This window comes from Pholis gunnellus (genome assembly GCF_910591455.1).
Source record: "Pholis gunnellus genome assembly, chromosome: 13".
In the NCBI taxonomy this organism is placed as follows: domain Eukaryota; kingdom Metazoa; phylum Chordata; class Actinopteri; order Perciformes; family Pholidae; genus Pholis; species Pholis gunnellus.
In genome coordinates, this window is record NC_136540.1 from 6910759 (window position 1) to 6923723 (window position 12965).

Here is a 12965-nt window from a genome sequence, read left to right on the forward strand (position 1 = left end):
TCCACTCACCCCGTGCTCTAGTGTCCATCTGTAAACTGTTCATTGTTGTTGAGGGCATGAAACTCAGCAGTGTCCATGAAATGTCTTGTAAGCAGGGAATGAGGTTCCATACATTCAATGTCTTCTCATTTTATTTTTTTGTATTATCAACAGGTTTGGATTGTTATCAAATTATTGTTTTTTTATTTTAAAAGCATAGGTTGATGTTTTAAGAAAATGGAATAAAACGTCATCTGATGCTGAGCTTTTAAAGTTATTTGGTGAATCCTCCACAAACACTAGACACCGTTATAATTCATCTTTAAATATTCACACAGAGAAGCCACAGTTCAATTCAAATTCATTTATTGATAATTAAACATTTCAAAGAACATAGGACAAAATGTAATTTAAAACAAAATGATATTTGTGTTCATCGTCATTCATACAAGTTGAATGTGGCATCAAAAATCGCTGTTTGGGGGGAGAAGGGGAGTCGAGCGTTGAATCAGCAACCGATCCTGAGCCAGGTTATTCAACTCTGAAATGAAGGGCCTACCGATGTGCTCTTACGCAAGGCACTTTATCCCAAAAGTGGCCCCAAGGGCACATTTACAAAAACTAACACAACCCATCCTACCTAAATGTCCCACGTCCAGCTGTGGCTGTGATTGCCTGGTACTGTTGAATGACAGGTTATTAGATACGGGTAACTAACAACATGCCTGCTTCAGATTTGGACTAAAAGACGATATACGTGTCTGCATCTGGTGTGTGTGTGAGCGGTCAGTATGTTGGGAGCAGGAATGTATGAGCAGAGTATGTTTGGGGGGGGGGGGGGGGGGTTTGATTGAAGGGATACGACCAGGAAAATCAAAAACAGGAAAAAGTTGATCTCCCCTCAAAAAAAAGGATGAGAGATTAATTTCCAAAAATCTGAAATCCTGGCAAATAAAACTCCCTGAAGACAGGGGAGGAATAAATGGATATAGGTGCGTGTGTATGTGTGTGATTGTGTTTGAGAGTGTGTATGGGTGTTTTCAGGGAGGGGCAGGAGTGTGTGGTCTGAGTGTTTACCTTAGTGGGGGGACACCCCATCGTCCACAGCAGTTTCAGGCCTAACGCTGCTGTTTTCCCCATCCCACGCTACAGCTGCGTGTGCCGTACGTCCAGGGCAAGGGCTCAGTTTGGCTCCCTCCCACTCTAGCTGCAATAATCAGCAAGAGGAAGAAGGTGGCTGGAGCAGCAGCAACAACAAGGCATGCAACTAACAGTTCAAATGGAGAAGGTGGAATAATGTGGACATTTAGAGAGGCTATGTGTCACTGAAAACCTACCACAGCACTACCAACTCAGGTGGCGAATTAGACATAAGATGAGGAACTAGGGTGTGGTACAATCACGGAACGGAACTTCTACTGTCAAACAATACTGATGGAGTCAAGTGTGCATTAGTATCATTTGCACGTGTGGCCTGCTTTACATGAGCAAAATGCAATGAATCCAGTTAAAATACATCTAGATATAAAGTGTGGAGATGGCGTGGTGTGAATGCAGAGAGCGTTTGTGATCCTAGTGTCAAAAAGAGGCGTGTGACTCTGGAGAGATCAGAAGAGGGGAAAGGAAAGGTCATCGGCCCTTCTCACGGCTATTCGGAACAATCAGCGGCCTTCACTAAATCCAAAACCACCCTCATCTTCACCTGCAGCGCTGTCACCTCGTGTCCACTCAGTCAACAACCCTACGCTGTTCACATCAGCAACACGCCGCTGCATTTAGAAGAAAAACAAAAATGCACCTGCTCTCAGCTCAAATGGTGAATCACCGATAGCTCCCTTTTTTTTTTCTTTTTTTTTTTTTAGGAACCGCACTTCAAGATCGAATGCCATGTCTGATTTCACAGCACGTTAAGCTCATATAAGCTCACATGCCACGCCGGTTCAATACCATTCAGTGCACGGTGCAAGTACGACCGCACCCGGATAACCATCGGGCTTCAGGGTTGCTTCACAAACGGCCTGATTCAATACAATATGAAATAGAAAAAAAGAAATTTGGACGACTACAGGTGACTTAATGATTCTGTTCTAATGTTTTAGAAGTAAACACCGACTCACCCTTTAATTTAAATCGCTGAAAATGTATTTGTATCCTTTTATCGGAGTCATGTTCACACCCGGCTAACCCTTGAGACTATGAAACGTAACGTCTGCATAATCAGACTGGTAATATCCTGGTTGACTACAAATTTACTCTAATAATTCTTCTCACCTTGAAAACAGTTTGCCTCAGGAAAACTTGAATGCCATCTCCAAATCACCCAGAGTTCATTGGGTTGCAACAGAACCTAAGTGACCGTCTAACGAATTTGCGATTATCCGTCCAATACTTTGCCGTATCAAAGATTTACATGACCCAAAATAGAGGACAAAAATGATACATAATCACGTTGAGTGAGAGCCAGCCTGAAACACAACACAAAGCCGCTCAATTAACAAACATTCTCGATCTTCACAAACAGAAGGTTCTACAGTAAAGGCAACAAAAAACCTGGCTGAAGCACCGCTCGGTTTCACTTCGGCCGTCTCTTCTCGTCGACGTGTATTAACCAATCGGGCGGTTCAATGTCTGGACGAACAGACTGGCTGTTATAAAAAAAAAGGTCAATGCAGCTGAATTCAAACAGAGGCCTGTTACATACTCCACACAGGACGTTCCTACGACCACACTAGTGCGCGGGTTTGGATTTCTATTATAAAATTGTTGTCATAAGGACATGTGGACCTCTGAAAAATGAGTTTTAAAAGAATGCTGCAAGACCGATGCATCTTGTAAAGAGGCCAGAAAGGCCGATGGATAATTTTCTCTTTTTGCAAGTTCATCCGTTTAAATGATTGGAGTATGTTTTTTATAGCTATTTAGTAATTTATCAGCGTATTACATTTGAAATGTGTGATTTGGACTGCTTATTTCCCTGCACATGTTCATGTAGAGTATATAAAAGGCCTCGATTCAGTACAAACAAAAAGCTTCTCCTACGATATCCTACCCTGGCCTCGGAGAACAACTTTGTCCCAAGAAACATTTAAGCCTCTTTGAACATCCAACCAGCTGTGCCTCATGTCATCGAACAGAAACTGTGAACGCTTGACGCTATTACAAAATGAACTGTCCCACTACGCCACACAGGTATCCACCGACAGGCCAGCTAGTTAGAAACTAGGTTAGGATGGAGAAAAAAGGGGAAATGCGTCAGACTTGAATTACATTCGAATTACAACCTTGCTCCCTCACTGGTTTACACTGTCCCTTATGTAAATACACATGCACACGCACACATCTGCAGTGTGGAAGGAGTGTGTGTGGGGGTGGGACTATCGATAAGGGGGTTCTGGCGTGTGGTAAGGGTAATCATGGCGCTGGGGCATGGGTTGCCCGTGTGCGGGTGTCTGCTCATACGGTGTGGATGCGGAGTAGCTTCCCGCTGCTGCGTAAGCTCCCGATGAATCATATGCTCCGGGTGCCCCATAGCCTCCAGACGCGTCATAGCCTCCTGACGAGGCGTCGTAGTTCCCAGATGAAGCATTGTAGCTCCCGGATGAGGCGTTGTAACTTCCGGACGCGTCATACGTTCCTGGCGGCGCGTAGGCTCCCGGTGCTGCGTACGTCGGGGGCGCCGAGTACGTCCCCGGGGGCGCTGTGGTGGAGGCCTGTGCCTGTGTGGTGGCAGGTGGAGGCGGGGGAGGAGGAGGAGGATTGGTGTAGGCATACTGGAGGTACTGGTACTGCTGCTGGTACTGTTGATACTGTTGGTATTGATGCATTTGCTGGTAGTACTCTGTGTAAGACCTGGAGTGCAGTTTACAACAGAAGCGGTAAAGAGAAGAAAGAAACAAAGAAATGTTAGCCGAAAAACCACATCTCGCATGAAATAATGAACACAGGGATGTGTATTTTTTTTTGTTTGATGTTAATAAAGCATTCTACAATAATGTAATGATTTATTGATCAGTGCTATGTAGTGGTGTAACGGAGTTTTATGATCCGTTGCACCACTAGTGAGATGTAAATAAACTATTATTATACAGTATGTGCAAGTGGAAGCAGGCGTAACACGCTTAATTTTCCTTCTGCTGCCACCTTTAATCAAAATGTATTGTGTGTACCTAGCAACAGGATCTGACCCTTCAGGTGTGTTGGTGGCAGCCGGGGCATCTTCAGGTCCTCCAGGTGGCGTCGGCAGCAGGGCGCGGCGCTTCGGTCGTATCTGACCGAAGGAACCTGGAACCGGGTCAGGGAGGAGGGGGGCTCGGTTTCCTCTGATTGGACTGCGGTCTCGCTCACTGTCTGCAGACACCGCCTTTCTCCCTGCCTGCTGCTCTGCCAGAACCTTTATTTAAAAAAAATATGTCAGAAAATAAAACGTACACGAAAATGTACAACACAAAATAAACAGAGGAGAAGATTATACAGTTTTACTACCTTCTGTCCCTCCTGAAAGAACTTTGCCCTCGCTGCCTCGAAAAGCGTCGTTGGATCTGGTCCGCTTTGTGACTCTACTTCTTCAACAGTGGTAACAGCTGCGGGATTGTGATTGGCCATATCTTGATACACCTGGTCAGCAACTGTCCCGTATACCTGGCTGGCTAGAGCGCCGTATATCACCCCATCTGCACCTTTAGCGCTCGTAATGCCCTTCAAAGCAGCGTAGGTGGGGTCAAAGGAGGTGGTGTTGTAGAATGAGTTATGGACACTTTGTTGAACCTACAAAGACAGATGGGAGATGCCAGCATTTAAAATAAAGCATTACAAAATATACTCCAACCCAATTTCTCTATAAAACACTACGGGTAACGAAAGTGTGAGCGTCAGGTTCAAACGAGTCTAGTCACAAATGCGTGTGACCGTTCATAAACTCGGTTTTTTCAGAGATCAGAAGTTAGATGTTTTCCGGATAGCGGATGCCCTGCTAGAGAATTAACTGACTTGTATGGGTAGTCCAGCCGCGGCTGCTGCAGCTGCTGCTAGCACGGCTGCTTGACTCTGATGGTGCTCTAGCGATGGAGGTGGTCGCGGAAGAAGACCCTCCCTGCCTACAAGGCAAAGGGAGAACAACACATGATGAGAACAGGAGTTGTTTTCAGCATTTAATATGATGCAGTTAAAACACAAATGGATAACTTCATCTTTACCTCCTGCTCCACCACCGTGGTTTGAATTTCCAGCCATTGCAATCTGGTTGATCAAAGGTTGAGCTTTGGACAGCTCTACGGCCAACTGACGGCCCTTGTACATGGTCCCGTTGAGTGCGTCGATAGCCACCAGGGCCTCCTCCTTCCTCTCCATATGCACAAACGCATAGCCAACATTTGAGCATAATCTGGCTGTAGAGTACACAGGAAGCTCAGCGTTAACATGAGACACCGATTAAAAATAAAACACATCAATCCCATATTGGTATTGTCAAAAATGTAACTATTCAAACTTTCTAGATGACATAAGATAATCTGAAGATTGTTGTTACATTACAGATCAGTACTTCTACTAAATATTTCCTCACAATAAGTATTGGTGACGGGATTTCTAACTCACCTTTGACTTTGTCACAGTCTAAAACTCTTCCAAAGGTTGAGAACAAACCGTGCAGGTCATCTGCTGAACATGTTGCGGCGAGGTTCCCCACAAACACTTTAGTGGAGTTGGGTGGGCGCGCACGGGACTCCTCGACCACCAACGGCCGGCCTCTGTACTCTTTGCCATCGAGATGTCGTATGGCCCTGTAAGAGTAGGAATGAGAAACATCTTTATATCTTTGTATCATCATCATCATCATCATCACCGGGTGTACTGCAAATATTTTAGCTGAGGTTAAAAATTCATCAAATAAACTAAAACCAGCCAAATGCTGCCTGCGTGTTTTACGACGGATTATATATTAATTGGATTTCTGATTCTGCAGGGGTCCAGTTCGTAATGTTTTTTTCAGCCCAACAAAGCCTATAAAGTCATATACTGCAGCACTAAACCCAACCAGCCCATCAGTTTATTATGTAAAGCAGGGGTCCCCAAACTTTTTCCTGTGAGGGCCACATCACTGAACATATCGTTTGACCTAGGGCCCGATTATGGGGGGGGGGGGGGGTGCTACGCGCAGGTGAGCGACTGTTGCATCGTGCGCGCGGATCGGGGCGGAACACCGCCGTGCGCGATACAGAGAGCAGGGGAATTGAAAACGCGCGACCATGTAGTGACAGACATGACATGCCGGCGTGTAAATAAATTAAGCACAAGTACTCGTCCTTCAAGCTCTCATCTCTCGGCTCTTCTACTTCTTCTACTCTTCTACTTCTACAGGGTGCGCGCATGACAGCTCTCATCTCGTTCGCCCCCTGGTGGTTGGCTGATTCAGGAAGCGTTTGATTTGATATGTAGCAGAGCACGTATTTTAAACGTTAATATCGCAGACGATCATGCTCATTTAATCGTGGCAGCCAAAATCGTGATCGCAATTAAAATTCGATTAATTGTGCAGACTGAAAAAAAATCATAATGCGTCTCTGGTATTGTTCAGGGGGCCGGACCAAATGTGGAGGCGGGCCGCATCCGGCCCGCGGGCCGTAGTTTGGCGACCACTGATGTAAAGCTTTAGACCAGGGGTGTCAAACTCATTGTCGCTCTGGGGCCACATCAGCATCATTCATATCCATGTTTGATTTTATCCCCAGCATAAAGCATATTTCTATAATATCAATGAATTCATGCTATCTAATAGTGGTGATGAACAGTTACTATCTAATAGTGGTGATGAACAGTTACTATCTAATAGTGGTGATGAACAGTTACTATCTAATAGTGGTGATGAACAGTTACCTGTCTGCTGCCCCCTCCCCCTTCAGGGTAACGAAGGCGTACTGTCTGAGCAAAGAGCAGGTGTTGATCTCTCCATATGGAGAAAAGAGCTTCGTTAACTCGTCGTGAGTTGCATCTAAAGGAAGGTTCCCGACAAACAACTTCACGTTCTCACCGCTCATCTCTGTATCACACAGGCATCTGTAGAAGAGAAAACATGGTGCTCTGGTTTAAATGTCTCCTTTTGATGTTGGTAACGTTGCTAACTTTAGTGAATCTCCACAGAAAAATCGGGTTTTCCCCATGTGGCTAATCATAGTTAATGATGTTCATCCTAAGTCACACTGACAGGTGGGGTTATTTAAAACTAAAGTCATTAACTGGTTACATTGTCACCTGCCAATAAGCATATTGACGTTAGCTAACCGGTTATTATTAGCTTTACTGAGCTAATAAAGCCGTTGACTTTCTCGGCGAAAGCGGGTCAAATGAAGCCTGTGTAGCTGCAAAATTAGCTAAACTGGCTAATGCCAGACAAATTACAAATAATCGGTAACATACAACTGGTTTTATGGTAAGATGTACGATCAGTTATACGACCACCAGTTAGCTAAACAACTACGACACTACTGGCCATTTTGTTAAACGCAAACATTAACGATGTGGCTAACGTTAGCTAAGCTAGCTAGCGCAGTGGTTTCATCACAGTGTTTAAAAACATGTGCTTAAGCTACAGCTCCATCACTGGCGTGTATACTATCATAGCGTGTATTAATCACCGTTAATCGTGTTGTGCATCCATTTTAGTTTAAAAGGGAGGGAAAGCAACATAATCATGCTAGCATAGTAACGTTTCACGGACTTCTTACCCAACGCGGTCCTGGAGCTGTATTTCAAACGTCACATCCGTTTCCGGTTTCTTGACGTTCACTGACTGGAAGCCACAGGGGCGCAGTTACATCAGATTTGCACCAGATGGCTGCTTCGTATTTCTGACTGGGGCATTCTTCCTCTTTTTCAGTTTTACGGCCATGTCTACAGTCTAAAATCTCTTACTCTGACGCATAAACAACACAACACATGATCTGACGTCAATGTAGTTAATTGTGGAGTACTGTGTCTCCTGAAAGATCTACAGTGCTTCAGAGGGCAACATTACCACACTTAAATATCATTGATTTAGTAGTTTCATATCAATGGCGGGTAGTGGGGAATAAGTAGCAGTTACCCAGATCCTTTACTTAATAATCCAATATACAGTTTTCTGGAAAAGGCAACAATGCATACGTCTGTTGTATAAGTTTTTTTGATATTTTGATCATAATATTTTAATAATGTAAACTTCTGAATGCATTACTTGTATGACACTGCTACATTGCTTTTTTATTTTTTATTTTAGTGGAAGTTTGAGTACGTCTTCCACCACTATAACACTATAAACATAGTTATATCGGGTTTGACTTTTCTACGCCTCAAATATTTCTGCTTCGGACAGGCGCGTCTTTCTTGGCCCGTGGCATATAGGTATCACGTGTTTGTTTCCAGGTGAGGGAGAGGGGGAGGAGCCAAAGAAGAGAGACGTCTCCGGATCTAAGACCACACGTCATGACAGGCCAAAGTGGAAGAGAAGCAAAGTTTTCATCCCCGTGAATTTGATGGAAAAAATAGCAGTGTGTCAACATAAAGTGGACCCGGAGGGGATCAAAAGAAGTATCGGGACAACGAGGTAAACGACGAGCCCTGGTAATGTTAAAGTTAGAATCCCACAGTACACACAAGTGGTGTAAATATACGGCAGGAAGACTCTTGGTTTCAATAGGAAATGTGAACGTTTTACAGGAATGCGCGCTGCGGATCCAGACAGATGTTGACATGTAGGCTGCGGTGAGACTTAATAGGGCGACAGACCTATATGTTCAGAAAAATAGCCATAACCAACAATATCATTGCTCGTTTACGTGTAATTATTGATGTTACATCGCCGTCTGTGCGTCGTGTTTCAGTGTCGTGTTTCTCTTCCTATTTCATTTAAGCTCTGTCTGAGCTGCTGCACTTTACCAAGTCTGGACTCGCTGTCCCAATCCAGGCGGATTTATTACGCAGTCGTGTGTGCGTGTGTGCGTGTGTGTGTGTGTGTGTGAGGGCATCCTTTCCATCTTCCTGTTGTTAATGTGAGCCACAAGGAGAGATAATAACCACCTGTAGCCTGCACACACTAAGGGAGTGCATGGTCACTGGCAGGACATCTAATAGCCATGGGTTTACTTTTCGTTGCATGTGTAGATGGCACAAGAAGAACCGCTGTATGATTTCCCGGAGCCCACCCAGTCGTCACAGCAGAAGCTGTTGGGGCATCAGAGGGGACGGGGCTCTCTGAAAAGCATCAGCGTGCTGGACCGTCTCCTGCTCACAGTTCCAGTCTGGTTCCAGCTGTCCATCAATCCTGCCACCGCACTGCACATACTGCAGAGGGAGCCTCCTGGGGTGAGAGCCGCATACACTCCATCGAAATAAAATCAGGAGCACACCATATGTCCACATACGTGTAGGCCATACCTCTCTTGCCTTCTCTGTCCATGTCCTACACACTCACACATGCACTCAGTAATCACTTGTGTCCTCCCGCAGACCTTCCTGGTGCGCAGGTCTCGCACGTCCCAGAGAAATGTGCTGTGTATCCGCTTGGCGGATGACAGCGTGCCATCCTTTGTTCAGCAATTTGGCATCAGGGAGGAACAATCCAGTAAGAGTATGTGACAACAAAACAATTATATTTCTGTGTCTGACCCATCAAGACTGAATCTGCCTTCTTTGGTAAACAAATATGTAGTCATGCCCGTGTGTGCGCATCATCAAGATGTTGTCCAATTGCACTAGGTAGTAGTGTTACATAGTTTTAACACACGACTACATCTCCCCCTCCAAAAATCTCTGCAACTTTCAATTTTCCTCACCCCCAGCTCTGTGTCTGGAGACGTCAGCCATCAGTTTCCCAGATGTCCCAAGACTAGTTTCCTTCTACTGTGTCAGCAGGTACCATCTTGCCTTCCTCATTATCATTTTCCTCAGCCGTTCACCATTTGTGTCTTTTCTGTTCGTTACCTTCACTTCCTATACAATATGTTCACAGCAGTTTTCCCTGTTTTTCTACATGTGTCACTGTCCATATTTATTGATCTGCAAGAGCAAATGCTGGTGTTAATATTGTACATTTTCTGTGTATCAGAGATGTATTACGCTTCCCTTTGGAGCTTCCTGAGGCCATTGCAAAGGCGACATCCCACAAAGAGCTCGAGTCCATCTCACATATGGGAATAGGTTGGTAAACACAACTCCTTGTTTGCACGCATACTACATTCATTATTATTACCTCCCAGCTGCTGGGGAATAAACATATATATATATATATATATATATATATATATATATATATATATATATATATATATATATATATATATATATATATATATATATATATATAAATACTTGTTAATTGAAGGACGAATGAGTAGAAAGACAAAAGTTGTTCAAATCAAGTTTCATTGATGAATTATAATATAATCAACAGTATATGGCCTATGGCCTTGAAATATACTCTTTGATACTTCAGGATGACATCATTCTTAGAGGATGGTTTCAAAGTCATCAAGAGGTTATGTTTTTGCACATCTTTGCACAAAGGAAGATGTGGAAATTGTTTAAAGTTGACCAATGAAGCAGAAATCCGGGTTTCACTATAATGAAAACATCATATTTTATAGAATTCTGGAATTCCCACCTAAACGTCCGTGGGCCTCGGGAGGCACCTATGCCCCAGAAAGACAAGAAGAAGAAGCCAGACACAGTAACCTCAGTCCCGCCCGCTGCTCCCCCACAGACGAGCTCTGCAGCTCAGCCGGATTCAGCTCCCCAGCCCGACTCAGACAACCGGCTCAGGACGGTAGCTAATGCTGACACGGACAAAAAACAAGCAGGTTCAAATCCCACCCTGTTCCACGAGTTCTGTCCAATCGCGACACGCAGCCCCCGAGAGCTGGACTGTGGCTCCGGCCAGGGCGCTCTCTGTTTCGTCAACCCCCTTTTCCTGCATTCCCACAATCCTTTGTCCAGACGCAACATGTTCAACCGCAGCCGCAAGATTCGGATTTCCACAGAGTCTTCGAGCCCGCTTTCGCCCCCACTCGCTCCTCCACCTCCACCGCCGCTAATGCCCAAAAAGAAAGGAAAATGTAATGCCCGGAAACAGGGACAAGGAACCGCCCAACCCAGTAAAGGGCTGTTACGAGGTGAGGGCCCAAGTGAAGTCGCTCAGATTGATCTCACAGTTCAGGACACCTGGCCCCTGCAGAACAACCCCAGTGAGGCCAAAGTTCAGCTTCCATCAGCAACTCCTCACTTCCAGCCTGGGATGCAGGAGCGGGGCCAAAGTGAAGCTGGAGTCATCGGGGAAGAGGCTACAGGTCAGCTATCAGCAGTAACGGAGAATCTTCCACCCGAATCAGACTACATGCAGCCCTCTCCAATGATCAGTTTCTCCAGTTCGTCCTCACTCCCTCCTCACCTCTTCCCATATGGTTCTCCAAAGGCGCCTCCCCTTTTCCCCAAAGAATCTTCGTCCCTCTCTCCTTTTGACTCTCCCTGGGCTTCTCTCTCCCCTCATCAATCCCCATCTCTCTCTCCCAAGGCTACCATTTCACTCTCTCCATACGACTCACCCATCGCTTCACCTTCCCTTTCGCCGTACCAGTCCCCGTCTCCTTCTCCTTCTCCTAAGGCCCCCTTCTGTCTCTCTCCCTTCTGCTCTCCGTCCTTCCTTCAGCTGGCGGAGCAGGCCTATCACATACCTTCTACTCCTTCAAGACCAGATCAGCAAAGATCAGAGAGAGAGGCGGAGGAGGAGGAGGGAGCAGGTGGGGATCAAATGAAGGAGGAAGATGACACAAAAGAGGAGGAGAGGGGTCTGGTTTTACAGATGAATGCTGCTTCTCTAAATGGCACAGACAGCTGCAGTTTCTTCAGTAGTCTTGAGGGAGCAGCAGAGACTCCACCTCACTCCCCCCACATACAGGACGATGCTGCAAGCCTCTAGCGCACAAACATTTTAGACTGTAACTGATTTACATTATTATAAAGCAGTGTAGAATTACTAAATGTGAATGTGGTGACAGTATCTCAGGGTCTCACCCCGAGATAATCTTCAGAATATAGCAACACTTTGAATTAAATACGTTTTTCAAAACCAAAGATTTTATTCACGATACTGGTTGTTTTTCGTGTTTTAACTGCAAACTATGTGCACTTTTTATTATGCTCTATTGCCAAACATTTCCTTAAACACACCAACACATTTTTGACTGTTCTGCGAACAGACACGAAGAAAATTAAGAACTTTCACACTCTAAACTTTCATGAGTGAGGAAGTCCATCACTGTTACCCTGTACATGCCTTTATTTTGCTAAATTTACATCAGACGTGGCCATTGTGGTTTTTTTGGATGTCTGTCTATCATTCCGGAACGTCTCAAGGGAATTTCTTCAAATTTGGCACTAAAGACGACTTGGACTCAAGGATGAACCGATTAGAATTTGGTGGTCAATGGTCACCGTTAGCTAACAAAACACATTTTTTGGCCATAACTTAAGAATTCATATGCTATTCATGACAATTTCACACAATTGTCTGAAAGGATACAACTATAAAGTAATAACATTTTGGACATACACGTATGTAAACGGCAGCTTGAATGGTTGGTGGAGGTTTACAAACGTTTGCAATCAAAGGTAAAAATAAAAATGATATTGTCAAACTGCAATACAGTTACAACCGCTTTTGAGTTGGCTACCAGGAGTTGCTGGATTTCTTTGGGTAAAATCAGATTAACAGATAAAATAGGATCACTTACAGGCGGTCTTCATTTAGGGGGTTCTTGTAGACATTATTCTGGTTCCTTGTGGAAGAAAACTTGATTTGTGGTTGTTGAGTCTTCCTTCGATAGGACACCACCACAGGTGCCTTCTACTGGGTTCAGTTTCTGACTGGATTTAATAACTCCTCTCTGCAGACATGTCGACATAGACTTAGACTATGCATGTGCATTAGCGTGATATCTAATGTTATTAATTAAAATTATTGA

General features: G+C 44.7%; 2 protein-coding genes across 3 annotated transcripts; one reads left to right on the forward strand and one right to left on the reverse strand.

The window, feature by feature from the left end:
• Positions 1-1786: 1786 nt before the first annotated feature.
• Positions 1787-7731, reverse strand: rbm14a (RNA binding motif protein 14a). Of its 2 annotated transcripts, none has more exons than XM_079172100.1 (8): positions 7698-7731; positions 6850-7029; positions 5572-5756; positions 5172-5363; positions 4966-5072; positions 4462-4743; positions 4164-4369; positions 1787-3828 (listed from the first exon to the last, which is right to left on the reverse strand). In XM_079172100.1, the coding sequence occupies exons 2-8, from the start codon at positions 7008-7010 to the stop codon at positions 3354-3356; spliced, it is 1608 nt and encodes a 535-aa protein (XP_079028226.1). In that variant the 5' UTR covers positions 7011-7029; positions 7698-7731; the 3' UTR covers positions 1787-3353. The 2 variants fall into 2 exon arrangements, with proteins under 2 accessions (XP_079028226.1, XP_079028225.1); XM_079172099.1 differs by having other exon boundaries at positions 4146-4369.
• Positions 7732-8433: 702 nt separating this feature from the next.
• Positions 8434-12953, forward strand: LOC306705279 (uncharacterized protein). The gene is made up of 6 exons (XM_079171994.1): positions 8434-8554; positions 9112-9312; positions 9457-9577; positions 9789-9861; positions 10055-10146; positions 10593-12953. Exons 2-6 carry the CDS (start codon positions 9112-9114, stop codon positions 11918-11920), a joined length of 1815 nt encoding a protein of 604 aa, XP_079028120.1. The 5' UTR covers positions 8434-8554; the 3' UTR covers positions 11921-12953.
• Positions 12954-12965: the final 12 nt, after the last annotated feature.

What these genes read in the sequence shown, in the direction of transcription:
- rbm14a (XM_079172099.1), bottom strand. Translation starts at nt 7,010, where the DNA reads ATGAGCGGTGAGAACGTGAAGTTGTTTGTCGGGAACCTTCCTTTAGAT. An exon ending in AGACTGTGACAAAGTCAAAG is followed by an intron (nt 5,364 to 5,571) that starts GTGAGTTAGAAA and finishes TGTACTCTACAG; the next exon opens with CCAGATTATGCTCAAATGTT. An exon ending in GGGTCAGATCCTGTTGCTAG is followed by an intron (nt 3,829 to 4,145) that starts GTACACACAATA and finishes ACTGCACTCCAG; the next exon opens with GTCTTACACAGAGTACTACC.
- LOC306705279 (XM_079171994.1), top strand. Translation starts at nt 9,112, where the DNA reads ATGGCACAAGAAGAACCGCTGTATGATTTCCCGGAGCCCACCCAGTCG. An exon ending in TGCAGAGGGAGCCTCCTGGG is followed by an intron (nt 9,313 to 9,456) that starts GTGAGAGCCGCA and finishes GTCCTCCCGCAG; the next exon opens with ACCTTCCTGGTGCGCAGGTC. An exon ending in CATCTCACATATGGGAATAG is followed by an intron (nt 10,147 to 10,592) that starts GTTGGTAAACAC and finishes CATATTTTATAG; the next exon opens with AATTCTGGAATTCCCACCTA.